This window comes from Caloenas nicobarica, chromosome 2, assembly GCF_036013445.1.
Source record: "Caloenas nicobarica isolate bCalNic1 chromosome 2, bCalNic1.hap1, whole genome shotgun sequence".
In the NCBI taxonomy this organism is placed as follows: domain Eukaryota; kingdom Metazoa; phylum Chordata; class Aves; order Columbiformes; family Columbidae; genus Caloenas; species Caloenas nicobarica.
Window position 1 is genome coordinate 159,757,833 of NC_088246.1, and position 22,876 is coordinate 159,780,708.

Here is a 22,876-nt window from a genome sequence, read left to right on the forward strand (position 1 = left end):
TAGTCCCTTAGGAATGAAGTACAATTTCGCAGTACAATTTTTGACCCAAAACATATGGCAACGACAATAGTTCTCTAAACTGGCATTGTCTCCTGCAACTGCACAAATGCTGCAGTGTCATGTAGCTGGACGAGAAATGTAACACATGCATCTGAGCTTGCAACCACACTGACCTATCTACACATCGCTAATGTAAATCCCAATGGACTGATTTACTGGCGTAAGGAACCAAATATTACTGTATTCCCAGAATGCGGCAGGGAAAGGTTCAGCTCCTGCTTTTGGCTGTTGAAGTGAGGAATCTGGTGCAAACAAGTTATCCAAGCTGTCTCAGAAGTTAATGAAAAGAAGAAAAGCACTCAGAGGTTGAATCATGCCACCTGTCTTGGACAGTCTTCTTCAAAAAGGATGAATCACTCTCTGGAGGTGTCTATTCCTTTCCACTGACTATCAAAATTACCTAGACAAATAACTTTCAGGCCACTGCAGTTAGGTGATATGAATCCCACTGCAAATACTGGAATATAAAGATACTATACTGTTTAATTCAACTTACAGATCTCAGTTCTGATCCAACACCTGTTTTAAACTCGGAAACACCCTCAAGCTATTAGTCATTTGCCAGAAAGCGTTAGCACTAGTGACTGAAATTCTGTTGCACCATTCTACTAGTGTCATATTAGTACTGCAGCCTCTCACAGAGATGTTATGTCTTCACTGCCAAAACTGAGAGGTTTCTATAGTAGATGACTAATATACGCTATCCATCCTGCTATAAAACCCCAGGGGAACAAAGCACAGTGATTTCTACTGCAGTGTAGCTAAACGAAGTCTCACCCAGAGGTGGTGGATTGGGTCGATTGTGTGTAGTTACACTGAAGTAAAAATGCCCTGTATTTCATCTTAACCACGGCTTTAATGTGTTATGGCTTTTTATCTACCTCACTGTAAAAAAAAAAAAAAAAAGACTGATGCTCCTGGCTGAAAGGACAGAGCTTTATTTTCCAGAGTTATATAAATATATATATATATATATATATATAAAAATATAAAAATGAATACACATCTTATAGACACACAACTATATTGTATATAAAAATTTCTTAATTTCCTAGAGTACAGATCAAGTTATAGCCAAACTGACACTAAACGTTGACTACTAAGCTGTAATGAAATGAACGGAGTTTTGAAACCTGACATCACACAGGGCTGCTTTTCAAGAGTTTAGGACAGCAAGTGACCAAAACCACAGTATCCAATTGAGGTACCTCCCTTGAAAAATACCCTCCCTACTTCTGGTCAACATTAGCTGTAGTACCCACATTTCCCAAAATGGAGAGTACGCCGAAAGGCATTTTATGCAGAATTCTGAACTATTCTCCATCATTTGTAACTACACCAATATAGCAGAGCCTGTTACAATCTCTTATTTGCATTTTAAAGAATCTAATTATTCCATTATCAAAAAGCAGTTCTCCTAGGTGTTGGAAATGCTCCCACTTCTTTTGTTTTACATTGCAAACAAGATTACGAATTTGAAAAGAAATTTGGTCTTTGGGTGTAACTTCTAGGGAACTTGATGGGACTGAAGCACTAACCCTATAATTTACTGACAAAAATAGCCCACCAGCTACACCACACTTCAGCTCTACCACTGGGGAAGAAATATTCTCAGCAGAGTAGTACATTACAATTCAATTTTGCCTGTTGGCTCAGTTCATTTGAAAACAAAATGAGAAGTTGAAACTCAGTGGCAGAAAGGGCTGATAACCTTCACGAACTTCCACAGAAGGATGAAAAAGGAAATGGTTATGCTATTTGAGTTTGAACTCCAGTAATAACATGAAGATCTCTTTCTCAGAAAGCCCACACAAGGTTTACATGCATCAGAGACCTACCTACAGCTTCAAAATAAGCCCTTAGAAATTTCGGTGATGAGCTTTGCTTCTGTCCTATGCACAGGGATAAACAACACGGACTTCTAAAGACAGGTCAGCAAGACACAGAACTGGAAGCAACCGTTTCATCCCAGATCTTAAAAATAGGTGGTCTTGCCCATTTTTTCTCAGGTGTTAATGTGACAGCTTACCTAGGTCTGAGCATGGTTTTGTTTTTACAGTTCACTCCTGTCAGTGAAATTGTTTCCAAAATCAGTTTAACTTTCAGGTAATGTGAAGACCTTGATTCAATACTATGAAAGGCCACAAATTTTCCAGTGAAGCTATTTGATGAGAAAATAGCCATTTACCCAGGCTAGAAATTTTGTGCTAAACTTTCGCCCAAGTGTCACAAGCAGCCTGTGACCAGTGGTGGCTGTGTCCCTTCTGCAAGACCCTGCACCACTGTGGTACCTTCAAGCTCCTTCATTACATTCTGCAGCTCTCATTGCAGTTATTCATCATAACACTTTGAGGCTTGAACATGCGAGCCAGGAGACCAAGCTCACCATTGCTATATGAGATTTATAGAAACTTTAGTTTCATAAGAAGCTGTGGGGTTCAGGAAACCAGCCTGATTCCAGGAAAAGTATAATATGATGAGACTTCTGATGCATTGCATGAGGTTTTGCATGCTCTGACAAACATTCACACTTCCTTGTCATTTGCAGTAAATTCTACCAGCTACATCAGCAGAACTGGGACTTAAATTCCATAGCGTCTTTCCAGACGTGGTTTTCCCTGTCCTAAATCGAAGTACATTGCCAAATCAAGGGTGAGAAGAGTAAATCTTTAATTTACAGGTGTGGCTAACTAGGGTAGGTGACAGTCTAGCTCCATTCACAGCCTGTGCTGAAAGATATCATTAAGTTTTTACGGGAATAGCTACATAAAGCTTAAAAAAAAAAAATGGCAAGCCTTTCAGTTTAATGTCAGTCTAGGGCCTGTTAATGAAGGAGGAAGAAAACCCTGATGGCATAAGAGCTGCTGAGGTTTAAAACATTTTAGTTTTGTGAAGGACAGATGGCAAGGGTTTTCCCCTCATCTGTCTGTTTTCCTTGGACAGAGAAGCCTGTAACTAAGCCTGAAACCTTAGAGGTTTTTGTGTGCCTTGCCCCAGTCTCCTGCTGAGCATCTGCCCAGCCTCGGAGGTTGTTCTTTCTACTTGAGCATTGCTTATAATTCCATCAGAAAGCAAACACCGAGATAGACAGTGCTGCCCCAAGGATGAGCCCTCTCTTTTATCCCATCATGTGGACTCCATGGGAGAAGGCAGAAAGGCTCCTTCTGATTGCAGCTGGATAAGTATTGGGCTCCACAGCCTAATTTTGAAAGTGCTGAGCACCCACAGCTTCTGCAAAATCAATGAGGGCTGCAGGTGGTGTTGAAAAACAAGCTACCAATAACTTTAAGCACATGACAATATGTTCCAGTTTCTTGCCTGTTCCTATTTCTGTACTTATGTTTAATTCCTATGCTATTTAGAAATGGCTCCCATAGCCACCATATTTTTCCTCTTTTTGTTTGCTAAACGGCACATTACGTTTTCATAAGACATCATTTCTCCTGCCACTGAGACCTGTATTTTTCCCGATTGTCTCAATGTTTCTTTTGAATTTCAGGGAGTTACTTTTATTTGTCATGAGTCTAATCTTCTCTCTGCCTTAACAATTAATTTTACTGTACATCAAATGTTGTTCACATAGATTTCTTGTCTGGAATGCAAGAAAAACTATTACAAGCTAGGAAAGATATTATCATTCAGCTAGATTCTGTGATTTCAGAGAAGACATTGTCAGTCCAGGGATTTATTGCTTTATGTAAAGTGCTTGTCCATGTTTTATGATGCTACTATTTGTACATCACTGTTAAAGAAAGAAACCAGGGATAAGAAGTCAAGAAATCCATTTTATGCACACTTAAACCAGAGGAGAGCAGAGCACAGGCCCACATTCACAGTGGGAGCACATGGTGGATTTTCCTCAATTTTCTAAGTCCTTGGCTAATGTTCATCAAGCTGAGATGAACCAGCATTGGATCAAAGGAAGCTGTCCAGGTCTTCCTCCTGCCCCTTGTTATTTGTTCTCACCTTGTGCCGGTTCCTCCCCTGGGACAGCAAATATCCATGTGGCTGCACGGTGAACTAAATCTGAGTAAAAACTAATCTGGGAAATAAAACAAGATCATTCATTGGGTCCCTGCTGTAGTTCATGGTGGGGACACATAAACGCCTGTGCTGGCAGATAGGTGAGGGAAGTTAGGAAGACTATGACTTTCTTTTTTAGCAGTAGGGCTGGTTTTAACTGGTCATAAAACAGCACTGTTGCTAATCTCAGGATAAACCTATTCATTCCAGAGGCCCAAGGAAAATAGGAAGTTATTTAAATGATACGGAGATTTCACAATGGCACAACAGAACTGTAGTCATGATCTGGGTAAACAGTCACTTCTGCATGATCTGTGGCGGAACTGAGGAGTGACCAGCAGCTACTGCTCCCTCCCTGAAATCAAGGATTTCTGCCTGCCAGACACCAGCTCTGCAACTTCCATGCTCCAAGCTGGTGATGACTAGGCCAAGAGGAAAATCAGATCTGAAAGTTTTAGGAGTTTGATTTGAAAAAAAAAATGCTGTAAGGGAAAAAATAATTTCTTTGTTGCGCTTCCTAGAGCCATAATCCAAAATACCAGGCTGGCCTTCAACCCACCCACTGGCATAAGAAGGTTGTATAATGTCATCACCACTAAACCCATCAAATATTTTATGTTGTCCCAGCATATCATCCATGAAAAGTGTGGGGTTTTTTTTCCTTCTCTTTCAACCAAAGATAAATCAGTTGGAAGTTCTGTCACAGGCCTTTCATCCCTTCACAGGAAACCACAGTTAGCCAGAAAATGTGGTGATGAAAGGACATGCAATCCTGTCATCTGTGACATGAGAGATTGCTACAAGTTGGAGATGTTACAGAGCTTTAGAAAGCCACCACTGCAGCTGGGGGAGGAGAGCATCAAGAAGCAACAGGAGATATCAGAGGTGACAGCAGCTGGGTCACTGCCTAGCTGCAATGTTTAAAACAGCAGCAGTTATCTGCTGAGCTTTTAGCAGACTTCCCAAACCATCTGTAAGTGACTAGATTTTCAAGTGAGAAGCAAAATTGTGCGTGTTAGTAGCTGCACTTAGCCTGGACATACTATTAAGCTGCCAAATGTGGTATATCCCACTAAGAACGCTGCCTGTGGCAGGCGTGGTGTATACATGAGTTAAAAGTACAAGACTTAGCTAGATTATCTTCATGTAATATATTGTGCTAATCAGACTTCATCTAGTCTGTTAGACATGATTTATTTCTCCAAAACACCTCAATCTTCTCTGCATTCAACATGGAGATGGGTGCCACAGATTTTTCCAAGTAAATGTATAGATGCATTTCTGGCGTGCACCAAGTTCTGCCAGATTACAAGAATTTGTAAGATGTCTCTACAAGACATTTTAACAATGAAAAAGAGCTCTTGTAATATGACCAAGCGAGACCTGGAACTACTGCTAAGATGAACTTTTGAAGAACCCAAATAAAGTCAGATTCCAACTACAAAAGTAAAACCAATTTACAAATTCCCATGACCAGAAATTCTGCTCAACAAACTAAAATAATTAAAACTACTACCGCAATTGCGTTCATTAAATACTTTATTATTCTCACTCCTGTCATCTTGAGTTGCACCTCCTTTCCTATTCCATTAGGTCTAATACAAAGATATCTAGAAATAAATGTTTTTAGAGTGAAATCTCAGAGCTCAATGGGAAGTACATACTGGAAGTCAACTGTTGGGCAGATACTGTCAGGTGCTGATGTATTCAGATATTTCGGTACTCATGTGAGATTTGACTATATTGATAAGTCTCTTAGGAGCTGTCAGTCAAGCTACGGCAACTCATATGCCAACCCTTTGGCATGGTCTCTGTGCATGAGACTTTTAACATTGAAGGCCATGAAGAAACACCTTGCTGTTCTTCTGTGAACATACCATGAATCTGAGCAAAGCTGACTTAAAAAAAAGACGTATTTGAAGCTTTTAGATTATTATTTTGAATGGTGTTCAAGGTGTTGCCAGGAATGCTGGAAGTCTTTTGCATCAGAAACAGAACAGTGGTTGCATAAGACTTGTATTTTATGCACTGCATACACAACCCAAACTCAACAAAGACAAGTACAAATAGAAAAATAGAAATTATGAATCATCAGAATATGTGACTGCTTTTGATATTTTATCACAGACTTCACTATATCAACTGAAATCAACAACAAACCATTGGTACCAACCAATCATTGAAACATTTCAGATTGATTTCCTTGTGTTTGCAAAGCATTTGAGATTCATAAGATAACATAGTCGTTTGGTCTTCCACATATTTGTAGAGGAACTCATCATGGCAAGGAGCTCATCAAGCTGACAGACAACTAAAAACTGCTTGTAGAAAGGGCTACATTATACACGAAAGTCACTTACTGGACACAGACCAATGCCAAGCACAGTTTTTCTGTAGTACTTCCTTAGAAAACATCTGCTTGTGTCTCTCCTATTACTAGCTGTTGAAAAAAAATCTTACCAGAGACTGTACCTCTAAAGCCAAATTTATTTTCAAGCTGTGAAATCTGGCTTTTGCAGTAGAGCAGAGGCTTAGTAATCTCACATACATGCCATGTACTCCGAGGATGCCAAGTCACACACTTCTGCTTTATGGAACCAGAAAAGAGCCAGAATGCTTCTAGAGAATGTTTTTGCTCAGCTTTGAAAACTATCTTATCACCTGTCTGGCTTACTAGAAACAGAATAAACTCAAATATTACAGTATCCAAGGCACTGCAATCAGTTTTTTTAAGAAACAATTACCTCTGAGCAGGTACAGGTGTTTTAGATCACCATTAAAACATCTCCCCCATTGAGCCTTAAATATCAGATGATAGTGTTAAAAATCAGGGCTACCAGTTTCAAGCCAGGTTGACAACTTCGTACATGCATTAACTTACCACATCCAGCTTTAAATTAAATCTGGGTTGAAATCAAAGCAATTAGCTCTCTTTGACAAACACATTTACTTACCAGAAGCAAATGCTAGTATATTTTTAAGTATTCCACAGCTGACTGTTGTTATCTCTGCAGCATATAAGCAGAAACCCTATTTAAGAAGCATGTAGCATCTCTGGAATTTTTAGCAGAATGTCTCTCTCCTGCTTTCCTGTGAAAGCATCCCTCATTTTTGCCTGCTAACTATAGTCAAGAATGTAATGGAGATGTTTGGCAAAAATATCTCCCACTGCCACAATATCCCACTGAGCAGACATGTTATTTTTTGATTCTGCTATGCTTACTTCCACAAGATGAAATGAGAGCTAAAATGCTATTAATGCACTTAATGACGTGTTCTTAGCGATAAATTCAGTCAAATATAGCAAGATGGAATGACTGAGTCTAGGACAGACATCTAGTGAGATCTGAGGCAAGTGATGCTGAACAGCTGTTGGTATGAAATCCGGTATTTGCAATGCTGTACGACTCTTCACTATGTGGTAGTACAGCAGTATAAGGACTGGAAGACTCATCACTGGTCAGTACCACAAAAATCTTTCTCTCTACCATTTCTGCTCTTTGATTCATGTGTCTCAAAGCTCACAAAGGATTATGTCTGTTAAAACCCTAATTTGGCTGTGGCAATATATGCTTTTGTCTCAGAATGTGCACAAACTAAACAGCAGCTTGGCATGTGCCCTTTTCACGTCCTCCACCCACCCAGTGGTTTGTGCATTCCTGTTTTATGCAATGCCATCATTAAAACCACAGAAAGTTAACTACAACAGCTATTAGAAGTTTTACCTTCTAAATTTGTGCAAGGCACAGCCTTTACAGTGAACTCCTTTCCCATTCCTACTGTGTTAACATGAAATTTAAAAGTGGCACACACACAAGAAAACACTTGATCCTGTTCTCTACCAGCCCTCTCTCACTCCCCAAAACAGTTCCACCTCACGTATCCAGATAACAAATAAAGTTACCCGACCTCTACATTAATAGTTCTGCTGATGCCTCTGTTTCAGTGGCTGGCTTCAGTGACAGCAAGAGTTTCTTGTTTGTTTATATATTATCTGAACATTATGCCCATTTGAAATATTTTGCATGCAAACCAATAAATTAAATTAATAAATATGAGAAGACTGCCAAAGGGCATTTTTCTTGTTTAAAATCTAGGAAGAAAAGACTTAGGGAGATACATAATGGCCTTCCAAGCAGAAAAGACTGACGTAAAGAGGAAGAGAATAAACTTTTCTTGATATCCAATGAAAACAGGACAAAACCAGGCACCAATTGCAGTGAGAAGGACTTGGGCCAGACACTGAGAAGAAGGTGTCCCCCATCAAGGCTGGAATGAAGGATCTAGGGATGTTACAGCATCTCATCAGAGTTCCTGGATCAGAATAATACCACCCAGGAACAGATATGGCAGACCTATCTACTATAACTGCTGTTTCTGTGGAAATCAGCCCATTGCACCTATGTTTGCTGCCTTATTTGATAACCCCTCTTTCTACCCTGGATCCACTTCTCCAAATCCACCTGCATTCACTGTGTTCCATGTACCTGAATACTCATCCTTGTCACTGTTAATGTCCTTACATCACTGCCTGGGTGATCCTTGATATGTGCACATTATCTACTTGATGTTTGTTCAGCTAATTCCCTCCTCTCTGCTGCCTTCCTTATTAATGTTTGTTGATGACAGTCTGATTCCCTTTGTCCTTACAATGCAACTAATCCCTCTAGTAGCCTGTTTTCCCCTTAAAAGTTCCCTGTATCTAACAAAACTAAACCCTTCCCCTTCACTTACCCTTTTAGAGCCAAACTCACTAGTGCAGGTGGCAGCAAGCACCATGAAGAGTGACTGCTGTCACTCTCAGAATGAAGGATGTGCCCAGTAATCCTTTGCAATCAAATGAGAAGTGGTATGCACACATGCATGCACATAGTATGGGCTCAGAAAGCCATAGGTAAACGTCATTATATTCTGACAGAGAGGTAAATGACTTCTTGAGAAGGTGCCAAACACGAACCCAGGTATGAAATACTGAAAACACTTGCTTTTTAAAAGGAATGTTAATAGAATTTTGAAGGAAAAATCACATTTTGTCAGTGCAGCAGCTGCAGTACGAAGTTGAGTTTGTCAAGTGTGCCTGTCAAAACAGTTTGCCCTTTATTCTACCTGTCGTGTGTATGAGTGCATAAGATTTTCAGGGAAAAAGACACAGATTCTTCAGTCTGTATAGTTTACAATCAATATCCACCATGATTTTCACTTGTATTCAGATTACACTGTCCTTACCCCTTTTTATTCAGGTGCAAAAAAACCAGTGACACCTAAATATTGTTGGGAAATGTCGACTGGTTTATGCCTGCTTGTGCTAGTCACTGTTAAAGAAGCATATATAAGCCCAGAACATTGTGTTAGCACTTTTTTTCTTGCCAATGAGTGTCACAGAGAGCAATAAAAGAGCCTCACAACACCACCTACAAGGCCTGTCTTTTCTCAGACAACCAATTATCATCTGATCTGTTTTCCCTGGTACTCAGTGATAGGACATGTGGGAATGGTTAAAAGCTGCACCAGGTGAGGTTTAGACTCAACATTAGCAAGCATTTCTTTACTGAGAGAGTGGTCAAACACTGAAACAGGCTTCCTAGAGAAGTGGTTGATGCCCTAAGCCCATCAGTGTTTAAGAGGCACTTGGACAAAGCCGTTAATAACATGCTTTAACTTTTAGTCAGCCCCGAATTGGTCAGGCAGTTGGACTAGATGATCATTGTGGGTCCCTTCCAACTGCAATTATTCCATTCTACTCTAGTCTAGTCTAGTCTAGTCTAGTCTGGTCTAGTCTAGTCTATTCTATCCTATCTTATTCTATCCTATTCTATTCTACTTAAACACAAGTTTCTGGCCTGCAGAGCTGGTCAGTGTAACACTGCAATGTGTTACAGCATCACAAACAGAGACGTCTGTTGTCTCTCAAGTTTAGACCTAGAAACCAGAGTGGTGTCTCATGATTTTGACCCAAAGAACTCACAGTCATCCCAACACACACTGAGAAAAGCAGCAAAACCAGGTAACTGTTATGTCATCACCAAGATCAGTGTGAATTTCACACACTAATCTCCATTAAAAGCCATTCAAATTATCACCAAGGTTCATGTGATTGATAGCCAGAGCACCAGTGAATGCCAGCTGTCAGTAGAGTTGGGGTGCTGAAAGGCAGAAAACTACAAGTATCCTTTTGCTTCTTAAAGGATCATGCTCAGCAGCGTCTAGAACACTCTTTTCACAGTATAATGCCAGAAAGTAACAGGGAAAACCTCAGTTCCTATTAAAAAAATGAACCAAATTCTGTGTATAACTAAGATGCCACCTTTCATATTCAGTAGTCCAAAATATTATAAAGTAACTGGACTATATCAGAACCAAAAGGGAATTCACATTTTCGTCTCTAGTTGACCACTAGAAGTTGACCTATATTGAGTCATATTGAATATATTAAGGGTGAGCGTCATGAGGATGGAGCCAGGCTCTTCTCGGTGACAACCAATGATAGGACAATGGGTTCAAACTGGAACACAAGAGGTTCCACTTAAATTTGAGAAGAAACTTCTTCTCAGTGAGGGTGACAGAGCCTGGCCCAGGCTGCCCAGGGAGGTTGTGGAGTCTCCTTCTCTGCAGACATTCCAACCCGCCTGGACACCTTCCTGTGTGACCTCATCTGGGTGTTCCTGCTCCAACGGGGGGATTGGACTGGATGAGCTTTCGAGGTCCCTTCCAATCCCTGACATTCTGTGATTCTGTGATTCTGAGAGTGCTGGCATGAACAGAAGAACCCAGAAGCGAGCACTTCATCATGCTCCGCGTAGTAAAATGACTTCTTACAGAATGGAACAGAGTGTAAGACACTAAAATAAAGAATTATCAGCATAGGATCATAAGCATTAGAGAAAGCAATCATAGCTTTTCATACGTACATGGTAACTGAACCTATTATAACTGTGTAGAAGGACTGGGAGCTCTACTTACTTTCACAGAGACGTCGTCTTAGCTTCTCCCGAATTTTGTCAATGGCGTTGTAATCGGAGACATGAAACACATGAGCAGACTTTGGTTCTGAAGCAATCTCATCGAGTTCCTCTTTTAAGGCTTCACCAACACCCACAGCAAAGATCCTAATTCCAGCCTGATGGGCTGCAGTGGCTGGATCCAAGACATAATCCTGGCTCCTTCCATCAGTCAGAAGGATAGCCACTTTTTTAACAGTCCGATCACTAAGTCTCCCACCAGCTTCTTTGGAAAAACTGTAAGTGTTGATATACCTGAGAGCATCTCCAGTGTTTGTATTACCCCCATAATACTTAATTTTTCGTGCAGCCTCTTTGATTTCCTCACGAGTTTTGTACTTTCCCAGGTCAAACTCTGTGGTTGGACGATCACTGTACCGCACCACACCTACACGGGTTTTGTCTGGGCCAATCTCAAAAGTTTCCACCAAATTAGACACCCACTGTCGAACTTTCTCAAAATCTTCTTTTCCAACACTGGAGGAGGCATCCAAGATGAAGACAAGGTCATAGTGAACATTCTTGCAACCTGCAAGTGTACCAGAAAATATTGCTAAGGGAAGATGAAAGAACAGTACTAGACATACCAAATATTCTCTAGGCATGGTTCCCTAGGGAGCAATTTGGAGGAGGTAGCAAACCCTCTACCTATCCTGCAGAGAAAGTGCAGATTCGCAGCCTTTCTTCCTTGCAATTCACCTCATCTGTTCCAGGACATCTATGGGAGATCAGCACACACTTTGCTTTGAAATGCAAACCCTTTCTCTTCCTGCAGTACTAACTACCTCTGCTGAATCTTTCACCTACACCATCTGCATGCATATGAAGCTACTTTTCTCAAACATCATTGCAGTGCTTTTGCTCAGGCAATCTCTAAAATGACCTTAGTGGATCAAGAGACCTGCCCTGACCTTGCCTATGCCAATTCTGATGGTGAGTAGTAAAGCTTTCATGTTCCCTCTTCCATTAACATTATGATTTATTTATGCTTAGCTAAAAGCAGTTATTTTGCTCAGTATGATATCTTGGTGAAGCAAGTTTATAACAAGATTATTTTGATTTTAAGGCTCTCTGCTATTGACTATTAAATGTGATGACTCACTGAATACTGGGATGGCTTCCTTGACAGCAAAGGGCAGTTGCTTTGTAAGGGAAAAACTCAGCCCTACAAACAACCTTTTGGCTCCAGTCATGATATTTGTAATCTGAGGTCTGTGTAATCCAAAAGGCAAACGTATTTTAATTGCAGCTTGCTTGCCCTATGAAGCCAGATTGGTCATATGTATGTCAGCCTGTTGCCAAGAATGTAGATCTCCCAGGAGATGTTTTCTAGCTCTTTCTGAATATATGCAAGCCAAGAGGCAGTAGCTTCATAAATGTCCCACAGATGCCAAAGATTTGTCAGCATAATGCCCAAATCAGACAAAATTTCTATATATACATATGTTTATTTAATTCACTATTATAGACCATAGTCCCTAACAAATTAAGAGTTTCAAGACTGAAAGCTGCTCTACACAGTTTGTCTATGGTCTCAACCACCAACCATTGTTTCTCCAGTAGTTCTTGTCTCACATCATCTCACAAAGTACAACCGCTTGTTTGAAAAAGCTAATTTGACCAACCCCGTGGAGAACAAAACACATACGATACAAGACAAAGAGCTGGTCCATACCAGTGCCTGTGCCACTTATTTCTCTCAGAGTAACTGTCCCACTGAACTGGAGGTGTTATATCTGTCCCCTAAACTATTAACAATTGCCTTCAAACCCTGATGCTTTACCACCATCTGAGCTGGCATCCCACATCTAACGAAATCCACTGAGAGTAAATCTGCTCTGTTGACTCCCGTTTCACTGCAGAACCCTCATTCCCCCAACTTTTTTTACTACAACCATGTTAGTAGTCTCCTCTGAGCACTGACCTGGACTGACCAACCTACCTCCTTTGGTCAGAAATTCTGAGAGTACTTGTGAGAATGCATAACTCCAAGGCATGCCACTGGGGACAGTTTAGTTCTCCACACACTAAAAAGTTACATTCCACTGCACAGTTTGCATGTTTTCAAATCAGATTAGTTCCGGCCTGATCCCAGCAGCTAAATGTCCACCAGTGACTAATACCTCGGAGTTGCCTCATCTCTGTGGACTTCCCTGGAGAATGGCTGACCCCAGCTACTGTCTTTAGTCCTGATCCACGCCTTGACTTGCTGATTCATGTTTCTGGCTTCATCTTGGACCTGCTTCATCTCTATGAGCTTGTCTGGGAATTTGGATTGTCCATTGAGCCTGTCTGCCATCCCCTAGCTTGCCCTGTTCCCTGTCTGGAAGTGGTGGCACAGGCTGTGGCTGGTGAGAGCCTGTCCTGCCAACACAGGGACACCCCCATCTCCTGGCTCCCTGTCCCTTAGGAAGTAGTCTGTCCTTGCTACACTCCTGACCAGAGCTAAAGCACTGGTGTAAATACATCCAATGTGGGTGTTAGCTGAGGACTAGGATTTTTTCCCCTGGAGCAGACCAAGGAGTATGGAGGTACTATACACAGTTCATCAAGTCAAGCACTTCTTTGACAGTGAACAGAAAAATGAATCATAGAATCATAGAATCATTTTGGTTAGAAGACACCCTCAAGGTCATTGAGTCCACCCATAACCTAAATCTAGCACTAAACCATGTCCCTAAGAACCTCGTCTAAATGCCTTTTAAGCACCTCTAGGGATGGTGACTCCACCACTGCCCTGGGCAGCCTGTTCCAATGCCTGACAACCCTTTCTGTGAAGAAATGCTTCCTAATATCCAATCTGAACCTTCCCTAGTGCAACTTGAGGCCATTTCTTCTTGACCTACCACTTGCTATTCGGGAGAAGAGACCAACACCCTCCATGCTATGACCTCCTTTCAGGCAGTTGTAGAGAGCGAGAAGGTCTCCCCTCAGCCTCCTGTTCTCCAGGCTGAACAGCCCCAGGTCCCTCAGCCTCTCCCCATCACACTTGTGCTCCAGACCCTTCGCTGACCTTGTCGCACTCCTCTAAACTCGCTCTAGCACCTCAATGTCTTTTGTACAGTGACGGGCCCAAAACTGAACACAGTATTCGAGCTGTGGCCTCACCAGCACTGAGTACATACTACCCGAAGGTGTGCAGAATGATGATGTTGCTGTATTACCTCACTGAGTTCCAGCATTCAAGCCTACATGAAGGTCAGAAAGTCTTCTCCCACAACCAAACTTGACCTTACAATTCATAACTTAGCTCTGGTGTTTTTGATCATCCTGAGGTTGGGCAGCTGCTCTCAAGAGGACAGGAATACCAGAACAGCCCACTGCACTGGAGAGTGTGGGTAGCTCAGCCACATGAAGAGGATTTCCCTTCAGATAAGGGCAAAAGCATTGTAGGAAGGCATTATAATGCTGAGGTCAGTGTTCATGGTATTTCATGGTGGCTGTGAGAGTGATTGAATATAGACCTGGTGTGTTGCAGGACGTGATGAAACATGTACTCCTGTTGCTGTGTTATCTTCCACAGCAGGGTACATCCCAGGTGCTGTTGTTCCTTCAGTGTCTATGGGAACAATCTATGCACATGGGGTTGGGATCACATCAGGAACAACCCATCCACACGGGATCACGCTGGAAACAACCTTTCCATGTGGGATCATGTTCTGTGATGGCATTTTGTGAGACAGGGAATGCTTGTCCCTAGCCACAGTGCAAGAAAATTTGGCTGGAAAAGCTCTCTCAAAGGTAATCAGAGTGTGGAGATGACTGAATATATACTTTTATATTATGGGATGTAAGTTACATTACTTCTGTGTATATTGGCTAGACTCTGTCTGCTTGTATTTAAATAAATGTAGTTCTGCTTGATTTTTGCAGAATGTAGAGGATATAATATATAACAAAAAAGGGTAAGCAAGAAACCTCCACTCCGCTCCTCCCAATTCATTATTGTACTAATCTATTCTGTCTAAAAGAATATTAATTGAGACTAACCAGAGAATATAAAGGTTTAAGTATAAAACCCACAAGCTACCGACCTTGCTATTGCTTATTTTAATGACTCTCAGCAGGTGAGATGACTGCAATTCAAAACAAAACAGAACAGATAAAATGAATCCTGTTGGTGTTCAAGGGCAATGAGCCTTAAAACAAGAGAGGTTTAAGGTTTAAAAAGTGATGCCTCTTTCAGGCAGTATTGCAGGGAAGAAAAAGATGGTCTTTCAGGGTCATTTTCTTAGAGTCAGTGATTCTTTGCTTACAGAACTGATAGCAGTGGGATGAAATGCTGCAGAAAAGCTTTTAGTAAATATTAATTTGCATTTTTAGCACAGTAATGTCCACTGCTGACAAAATTGATTGCTTTCCAAGAATGCTATAATAATATTGTTTACTGGCAGAAACAGTTCAAGTCAAGGGAATATGGGAGATAATTCACAGAAAGTGAACTTCCAGTTCTGTAATTACATGAATACTCTCTGGAAGCATAATTCCAGGAGTTGTATTCATCCACTCAGACACTGAGTCAACTGTTTTGCAATACTGTTATTAAAAATAGTTGACAAACAAGCCATAAGTCCAAAATTATTTAAAGTAAGCACAGAATAAACATATGACTGGTACCACCATTTCCTTTCTGTGACTGATCTACAGACAGCCAAAAAGATGAGTTTTCACTTTGTTTTGTTACTAAGTACTTATTCCTGTTTAATTTCACTCAAAACAACCCTATATAGATCACATAACAAAACTGTAAATAGCTATTCCTTAGACTGAGAGAAGACCTAAAAAATCCTTTTCTTTCTTATAAAATGGTCAAGGCAACAGAATAGCATCTTTCCTAGAAAAAGAGACAGAAAGCATCCATCTCAAAGTACCTTTGCACTTTTATGCCAATAAACTACAAGCATGTTCTGTCCCTGAGGTATAGCAGCATTCACAGCCAGACAACTAAATCGTTCCTGCTACCTCCCAAAAACCAATGTGTCCTTGTCAAGACTGACTATAGGAAGAGTCTCTCAGCTTCACCATCCCCTAATGCATTCAGTGGCATCTGGGGGAGAGTGCTCATCAGCACAGGCCAAAAGCCACAGAATCAGAGACATAGAATCATTTTGGTTGGAAGGGACTCTCAAGATCATCAATTCCAACCATTAACCCAACAATGGCACTAAACCATGTCCCGAAGAACCTCATCTACACGTCTTTTAAACACCTCCAGAGCTGGTGACTCAACCACTTCCCTGGGCAGCCTGTTCCATGCCAGGAACCATGCTAGCACCTAGAGAGTATGAACCAAGAGAGGGTATGAATAGTGCCCTGGTCCTGTTTATCTCACTAGGAAAGTCCCAGATAAAAGGAAAATCCATCATGTCTAATCCGAAACCCACTGAAGGCAATAGAAGAAGTGATGTCCATGTCAATGTGGGGTAGATGAAGCATATCCAGAGTAAACTGTGTGCTCCTGCCCTTGCTTTGGGTACCTGAGCTAAACTTTCTAAGCCCACAGCAGAACCAGAGACCCCAGTTAAATCATAATCTTGATTCCTGGGCTATCTCCATCCCTAAATTCTATTTTATATCTTTTCAGCAGTAAATGTCTTGCTTGTTTGGTTGATTTTTAACTATTATTTTCCTCCTAGCAATGACAGCTCCTCAGCCACATAAAAGCCCCAGCAGTCACTTAGCAGGAGGCAGTAAGCCGAACACCGCATACCTGCTCTTTGTGCTTCAACTCTCCCCTCGCTGAACACAAATGTGAGAAGAACCAGGAGATGGGGCACGCGGCAGCTTCTCGTAATGGACATATCTCCTTTCTCGCATCAGCTTGTCTTTCCTCCGGGTCAGAAGCTCGCTAGAAATCCAATCCGCAGCCTAGAAAGGAAAATAAAGAGCAAGTGTTACCTCATTGAAACACAAACAGAAGTAATGATGCAAGCCACGGGAGCAACGCTTTGGGGAGTTTTCTCTTCTGCCTGTCATTTTACTTGACTAGACACAAACCGCCCAGACAAAGAGGAGCGAGTTCACCTACTTTTCAAAACCTATAGTCTTTCACTGGCTCTATTCAGTGTGCAGCAGCCTGAATGGAAAAAGGAGAGATTACCAGATTATTATACTTTAATTGAGCCCACTGCCAGTCACACAATCAATGCACTGGAGTGGAAACCATTCCTGACCTGGCCCTCCCACGCAGTCATCGTTAGGAGACAGACAACGCAGAGCCGAGATACTAACTGCTGCAAATCACACACAACCAGTTGCTTCTTCACCCATTGCTGGTTCCAGTTCCTGAGCCTCAGAAACGACAAGTGCTAAAGACACATGTCTGTTTTCATACATGTATTTGTTGCTATCGGTCCTTCTCTATAGGAGTAAACTTAACAGCTTCAAAACACATCCTTTAACTGTTAATTTGTCGGAGTGCAAAAGCAGTTGGATGATCTTTTTTAAGGTCACCAGTTTGAGTTTACCTTGACTGAAAAGTCATGTGGTGTTGTGACAAGCAAGGCAAAGTGGTCAGGCTATTAAAAGTTTAGCTATAAGATCAACTCATTTGAAAAAAAAAAAAAAAGTATTATTTACTTATTGCTGTTGTTTTATTATTTTTTCTTAGGCAGACCATAAAGTCATTGTAGTTCTATATTCTACGTGTGCATATGCAGGGGAAACAGTTTCCACTCTGCAGCTCTTTACTGCTTAAGGAATCATTCTAGAAAACTTTCTCCCAGCTCCAGAATCCATCTTTTCGTCTTTAATGCACAGACTTCCTTGTTCATTTTCTTAGGGAATTTCTGTTTCCTCTGTCTTTGAACATGCACATCAGCTTCTTGCTCTTGGTAGCTGGGTAAAAGAGGCATGAAAAGGACACTGTATGTTGATCATTGCTGCAGGGTCAATTATGCATTCTGGATATTTATTTTCAAAGCAATAGGGTTCTGTGGGAATCACAGACAAAAGGAATGGTGGTATCAGCATTTGTTCCGGTTTAAGAAATAAGAAAGGGAGAAATCTTATGTAGTTGTTGAGACTTAGCTGTAAATACTTATTCCCAGGACAAAACACAGGCTCCTGTATTTTCAGAAGTCTGTATCATATGCAGGCAAGGAGAAAGCAATACATCTAATAAACCAATAAACCGTGCACTCTGCAAACAAAATCTGTAAATGTCTGCCAAGAGTGGAACATAAATGCAAGAAAGAATTTAAAATTAAAAGAAAAAAAAAATTAAAAAGCAGGCTTATTCAAGTGCCATCCCGAAATCCAAAGGGCACAAGCAGGTGCTGTAGTTTGCACCTCAACCAGGCGGTGTCCCTGTGAGACAGTGAGGTGCTCAGATTTGAGCAAGATGGAAAAGGTTGCAAGGTAAAAAGGGCATGAAAATATCACCATGCCCTACAATAGTTAGAATTTCCTTTTAAATAAGTACATTACTGAAATACCGATCAGACAGCTGCCTGCAGAGGGATCAGGACAAGCATTCCTTAAAATAGCTATGGGAGCCTTCAGCCCAAGGTATTTCTTCCCGTGTATTTTTTAGGAAACATTGTTTTGTGGCACTGGTGATGGGAGAGCAGGTTACTGGCAGCAGCAAGAGATGGGAAACCAGATCTGCCATGCAGTCAGCGTTCTGCACTTCCAGTGTTGGGAGCCCAAAATGTTCTTTGTGTCTGGACTTGCACGGCTGCTAAGTTTTATAAATACATTATTAAAAACAGTCTTTGCCAGCTGCTGCCCTGCATGAGGCTGGGATAAAAGGAGGAGAGCACCAGCCGGTGTCAGTCAGCAGAATGGCGACAGGATGGATCGATGCTGGATCAACGTGGTGGGGAACTTGCTGGACCTGGATCACTTGAAGTCACACAGACACGTGCTGAAAAACCTTATTCCCAGGACAAAATACAGGCTCCTATACTTTCAAAAGTCCGTATCATGTCACACATACACGCATGACTTCTGCCCCAGGAGACCAGGTCTGAGAGCTGTGTCTCTAAGGCGTCATTCTTCTCCACTCTTTGGCAAAACACTTCAAGAGCTCATTGCTGCATTATGAATGCTGAAAGGAGTCTCAGAGCAGTCATTTAGGTTAAAAATAGCGGAAAAAAACCCAAAACCCAAGTCAGAACATCTGCTTAAAATATATAATCATAACCTGTGGTGGCTCTAGTACACATTTGTGGTTCAATATTATTCTTACGTTCGTGCCAAAATACATAATTTTATCCATTTATATCCATTTATAGCATAAAGAATAGAACCAAGTCTCTTAACTTGCAAGTACTTTATATATGGATATTTCAGTGAGAGAAAATTGCCCCATTCACATCAACAGCACTCACATCATGACAAGGAAGTCTTCAGGGGTATTAGAAAAAAGATTGGAGATAAAGCGTTTTTAGTGATGGGTTTTCCACACTGGTTTCCTTCCCAGTTTGAGATTACAGAAGCTGATTGACATTTATTTCCTCTTCCACGAGAAAGGGTCGAAAAGGAGCCAAAAGTGGGACAATTTAGGCTTCAGAGTGATCCAAGAATAAAAAATTATGTTTAGGGGACCTGTTTCCAAATTACCAACATTGTCTATTTTTATTACTTTTATTTTTAGTTCTGCCTATCATGTGGGAATAATTCTGCTCAAAGTGTCCTAAGTCAAAGTACATCCTTTAAAAATACCTGCTTTTTCCTTTTTACCTCACAAACATCACTTTGAGATTCCTTCGTGACACATTTAGATGTATTAAGTGATGTCGCAAAAGGAACTGACAAATCCTATCACGTTTGAGTTTATAACCAAATTGTGGACTTTGTGTCTGAGGCCCTGTTTTTAATAGTTTCATGGGAAAAAAAGAGGTGAATAATTCTGGCTACATGCAAACATGATGTGGGAATGGCATCCAGGCTGAAAAGCGTGCTGGTAAATGCTGAAGTGAGCTCTCTACATTTAAAATACAGGCATAGTACTAAGCTATTCATACCACCTCACAGCTGAACAAACAATATGCAAAAGATAGATAGAAGCTCTATATAACCTTCAGCTTTGGTATTGCTTTTTCAGGGGGGTTGGTATAGAGTTCTAGGTCAGTGAGTGTCCATGGTAAGGCCTCTCTACTTTTGAACAATAAGTAAACACTCTTTGGGAAACAGACACTCATAAAAAGCAGCATTTAAAAAAAAATAGAGCTGACAAAGAATTGGGTCTTCTCATCTCAAAAGTATTTCAATATTTTGTTCACTGTTGGGCTTCCCTTGCACTCCTGCATTTTAAGGGATGCTGCTTTGTCATCTGGAGCTTTATCCCTTGAGGCTGGGAACAGAGCTCAGGCTCTGCCATCCAAAGAATCACATACATATCCAGAACCGAACCACATAGCTGGGCTACATTTTGTCACGGGGTTTATTCCTGACTGAACCAACGTCAAAGAATATCCTGACATCAGTTTATTTGGAAAATGAAGCCCCCGTCCACTGCTAATAAGATTATGGTATTTTCTATCCCACTTTCTCTTCGTCCTGCCAGAGCTTGATGGTGAAGGGACATACAGGGACTTTGTTCCAATCCTGCTTCTCAGATAATGCTATCACACCATCATAATTCAGAAGACAAGGAGGACAAACTTGTATGAAAGAACAGAAGCAAAATTGTTTGTTTAGAAATAGTATCTTTGGAAAATGAAGGGAAAAGAAGAGACAGATACAAAGAATGTGGCAAGGAAGAAAAATCCATGGCATTTCTAGGACAAGCAATTTAAGCACAAGCACTGGATATTCCCTATCTCGGCCTCTCCAGAGACTGCTCTTCTGTCTGGTTTCAGAGATGTCACCAACACCAAAACCCATGTGAGTTAGAGATTAGAGTTAGAAATGGAAAAAATAGGACAGGGCACTTTCTGTGATCTCTTTCATCCTTCAGAGTCACAAAATTATATTTATTATTCAGTCAAAAAATTATATTTATAAAACAAATCAAACCAAAACTGGACTCAATAGTAAAATGAGCATTTCAGCAGCATGATCTAATAAAACTATTTCTACCTCAGGCAAGTAAGTTCAAAGACCCTACAGAGATAGTGCAAAGATCAATGATTCAAGGCTGAATGTAAAAAGCCATGTCCAGTTATGCACTTCAGTCTGCTCATTAACATCTCTGAGCTTTTACTTACATTTTATTAAATTATACCACTGAACTCTTTATCTTGCTGTTAAAGTCAAGGGAGGCTGATACTAATATTGTGCTTAATTTCATGTGTTCACCTGCTGCCACTGAACATCACCATACATCATATAAATGTTGCAAATATGTTGGCGTTCATAATGTGATTTTGAATGTCTTTGGTATGGTTCTCTGCAGAAGGGGCTAGCCTGGGTTGAAAAAGAGAGCGTCCAGTTATACAGCTTTTGAAACACACACGCACAAAAAGAAAAACAAACAAAAAACCCCAGAACACTAGTACATCTGACAGCTTAGTAGAGTCAGCTTGTTGATCATGCCTCTTCCAACTACTGAACTAAGCAGTTTAATTATCTAGATTATTGCTGATATGAGCAGGAAGCCAACTATACAAAAGAGAGATGGGGCTCTCTTCCCCCCGATCAGCCCATGCAGTCGTATATCTTTGTTAGATGCTTTTTACAGAAATCATCCAATGCCATTTCTGGAAGATATGCATCTTCCCAGGCCTGATCCAAAGCCAACTGTAATTAATGAAAAGAGGGCCATTGATTTCAGAGGGCGTTATTTCAAAACCCATGCAAATAATAGAGCAGAAAATTCTCTGCTACCACCAGACTTGTTCCTGAGGTACTTTGTACGACTAAAATTGATCCAGAGTCTGCTGAAATCGTGCAGACTGTCAGCAGCCCTACAGCATTTTGTATGGCAACACCCTGCTAGTGAGCAGCTCTCCAACATCTGCTCTAAGTGCCAGCGAGGCTGCAGGGGCTGACACGTTTCTTCTCTTCTTTTGCAATATCACGTCTCAAGAGCAACTTCTACCCCAATCCCTAAAAAAAAGATCAAATTCAGAGAGATTGGTTAGCATGAATGCTAGCCAAAGCAATCTGTCAGCTTTGTAGGAGATGAAATGGTGTGGTGGGAAAAATCAGCAGACCATTCAAACCCATTTATTTGTTTGTTTTAGCTGAATTCTATTACTGCCCTGAAGTAGTTGGTGCTGGAACTACCAGGGTCCATGAATGATTAATATCACTGCTTTTGGAAATAAGTTTGACTGCAAAAAATAAAGTCCATACTGAACAATTAGGAGGGGAAAAATAATAAATAGCTGTTTCCTAAATGACAGTTATCTGTCTGGGAGACAGAACGAGACAGGAATCAAAGGGAAAGGAGCATAATCCAGAGTTTTAGAGAGCCATAAAGCATACTCAAAGTGGGACTGGATTAACTCAGCATGGGTGTTTCCTAATTTCTGCGTGCTCCACTTTGCAGCCTTAGAAACATACTTTTAACCTCTGTCGTGTTGCACGTGCATGATCAAGGAAACCTGAGAGAAGGTCAGAATTAGAATTCAGCCACTCCTGATTCCTCAACCTATGCTTGGATCACGCATCCCTCAATTTGACCCCTTTGTAAATGCATCTACCACAGGCACTTTGAAACCAACTCTTACTGGTTGCCTGCCAAATTTCTGCCATTCTAAAATAACCTAAGTACTAGACGAGGACTTTGCGATGTATTTTTGCCTACTTCAGCCACGCAGTGTCTGCAGGCTAAAACCTTGATGCAATAAACCCAACTATAACTTTTCAGTGATTTGTCCAGAGGAAGTAACTCCACATTTAAA

At 41.0% G+C, this 22,876-nt stretch overlaps 1 protein-coding gene across 3 annotated transcripts in view; it reads right to left on the minus strand.

Moving 5' to 3' along the window:
• Positions 1-22,876, minus strand: part of COL22A1 (collagen type XXII alpha 1 chain) — a 237,834-nt gene that overhangs the window by 193,468 nt on the left and 21,490 nt on the right. For all 3 annotated transcript variants that reach the window (XM_065627435.1, XM_065627434.1, XM_065627436.1), the window contains 2 exons: positions 16,792-16,949; positions 11,044-11,610 (listed from right to left, as the gene is read on the minus strand). In XM_065627435.1, the coding sequence (XP_065483507.1) occupies positions 11,044-11,610; positions 16,792-16,882 (658 nt within the window). In that variant the 5' untranslated portion in view covers positions 16,883-16,949. The remainder of the gene's footprint in view (positions 1-11,043; positions 11,611-16,791; positions 16,950-22,876) is intronic.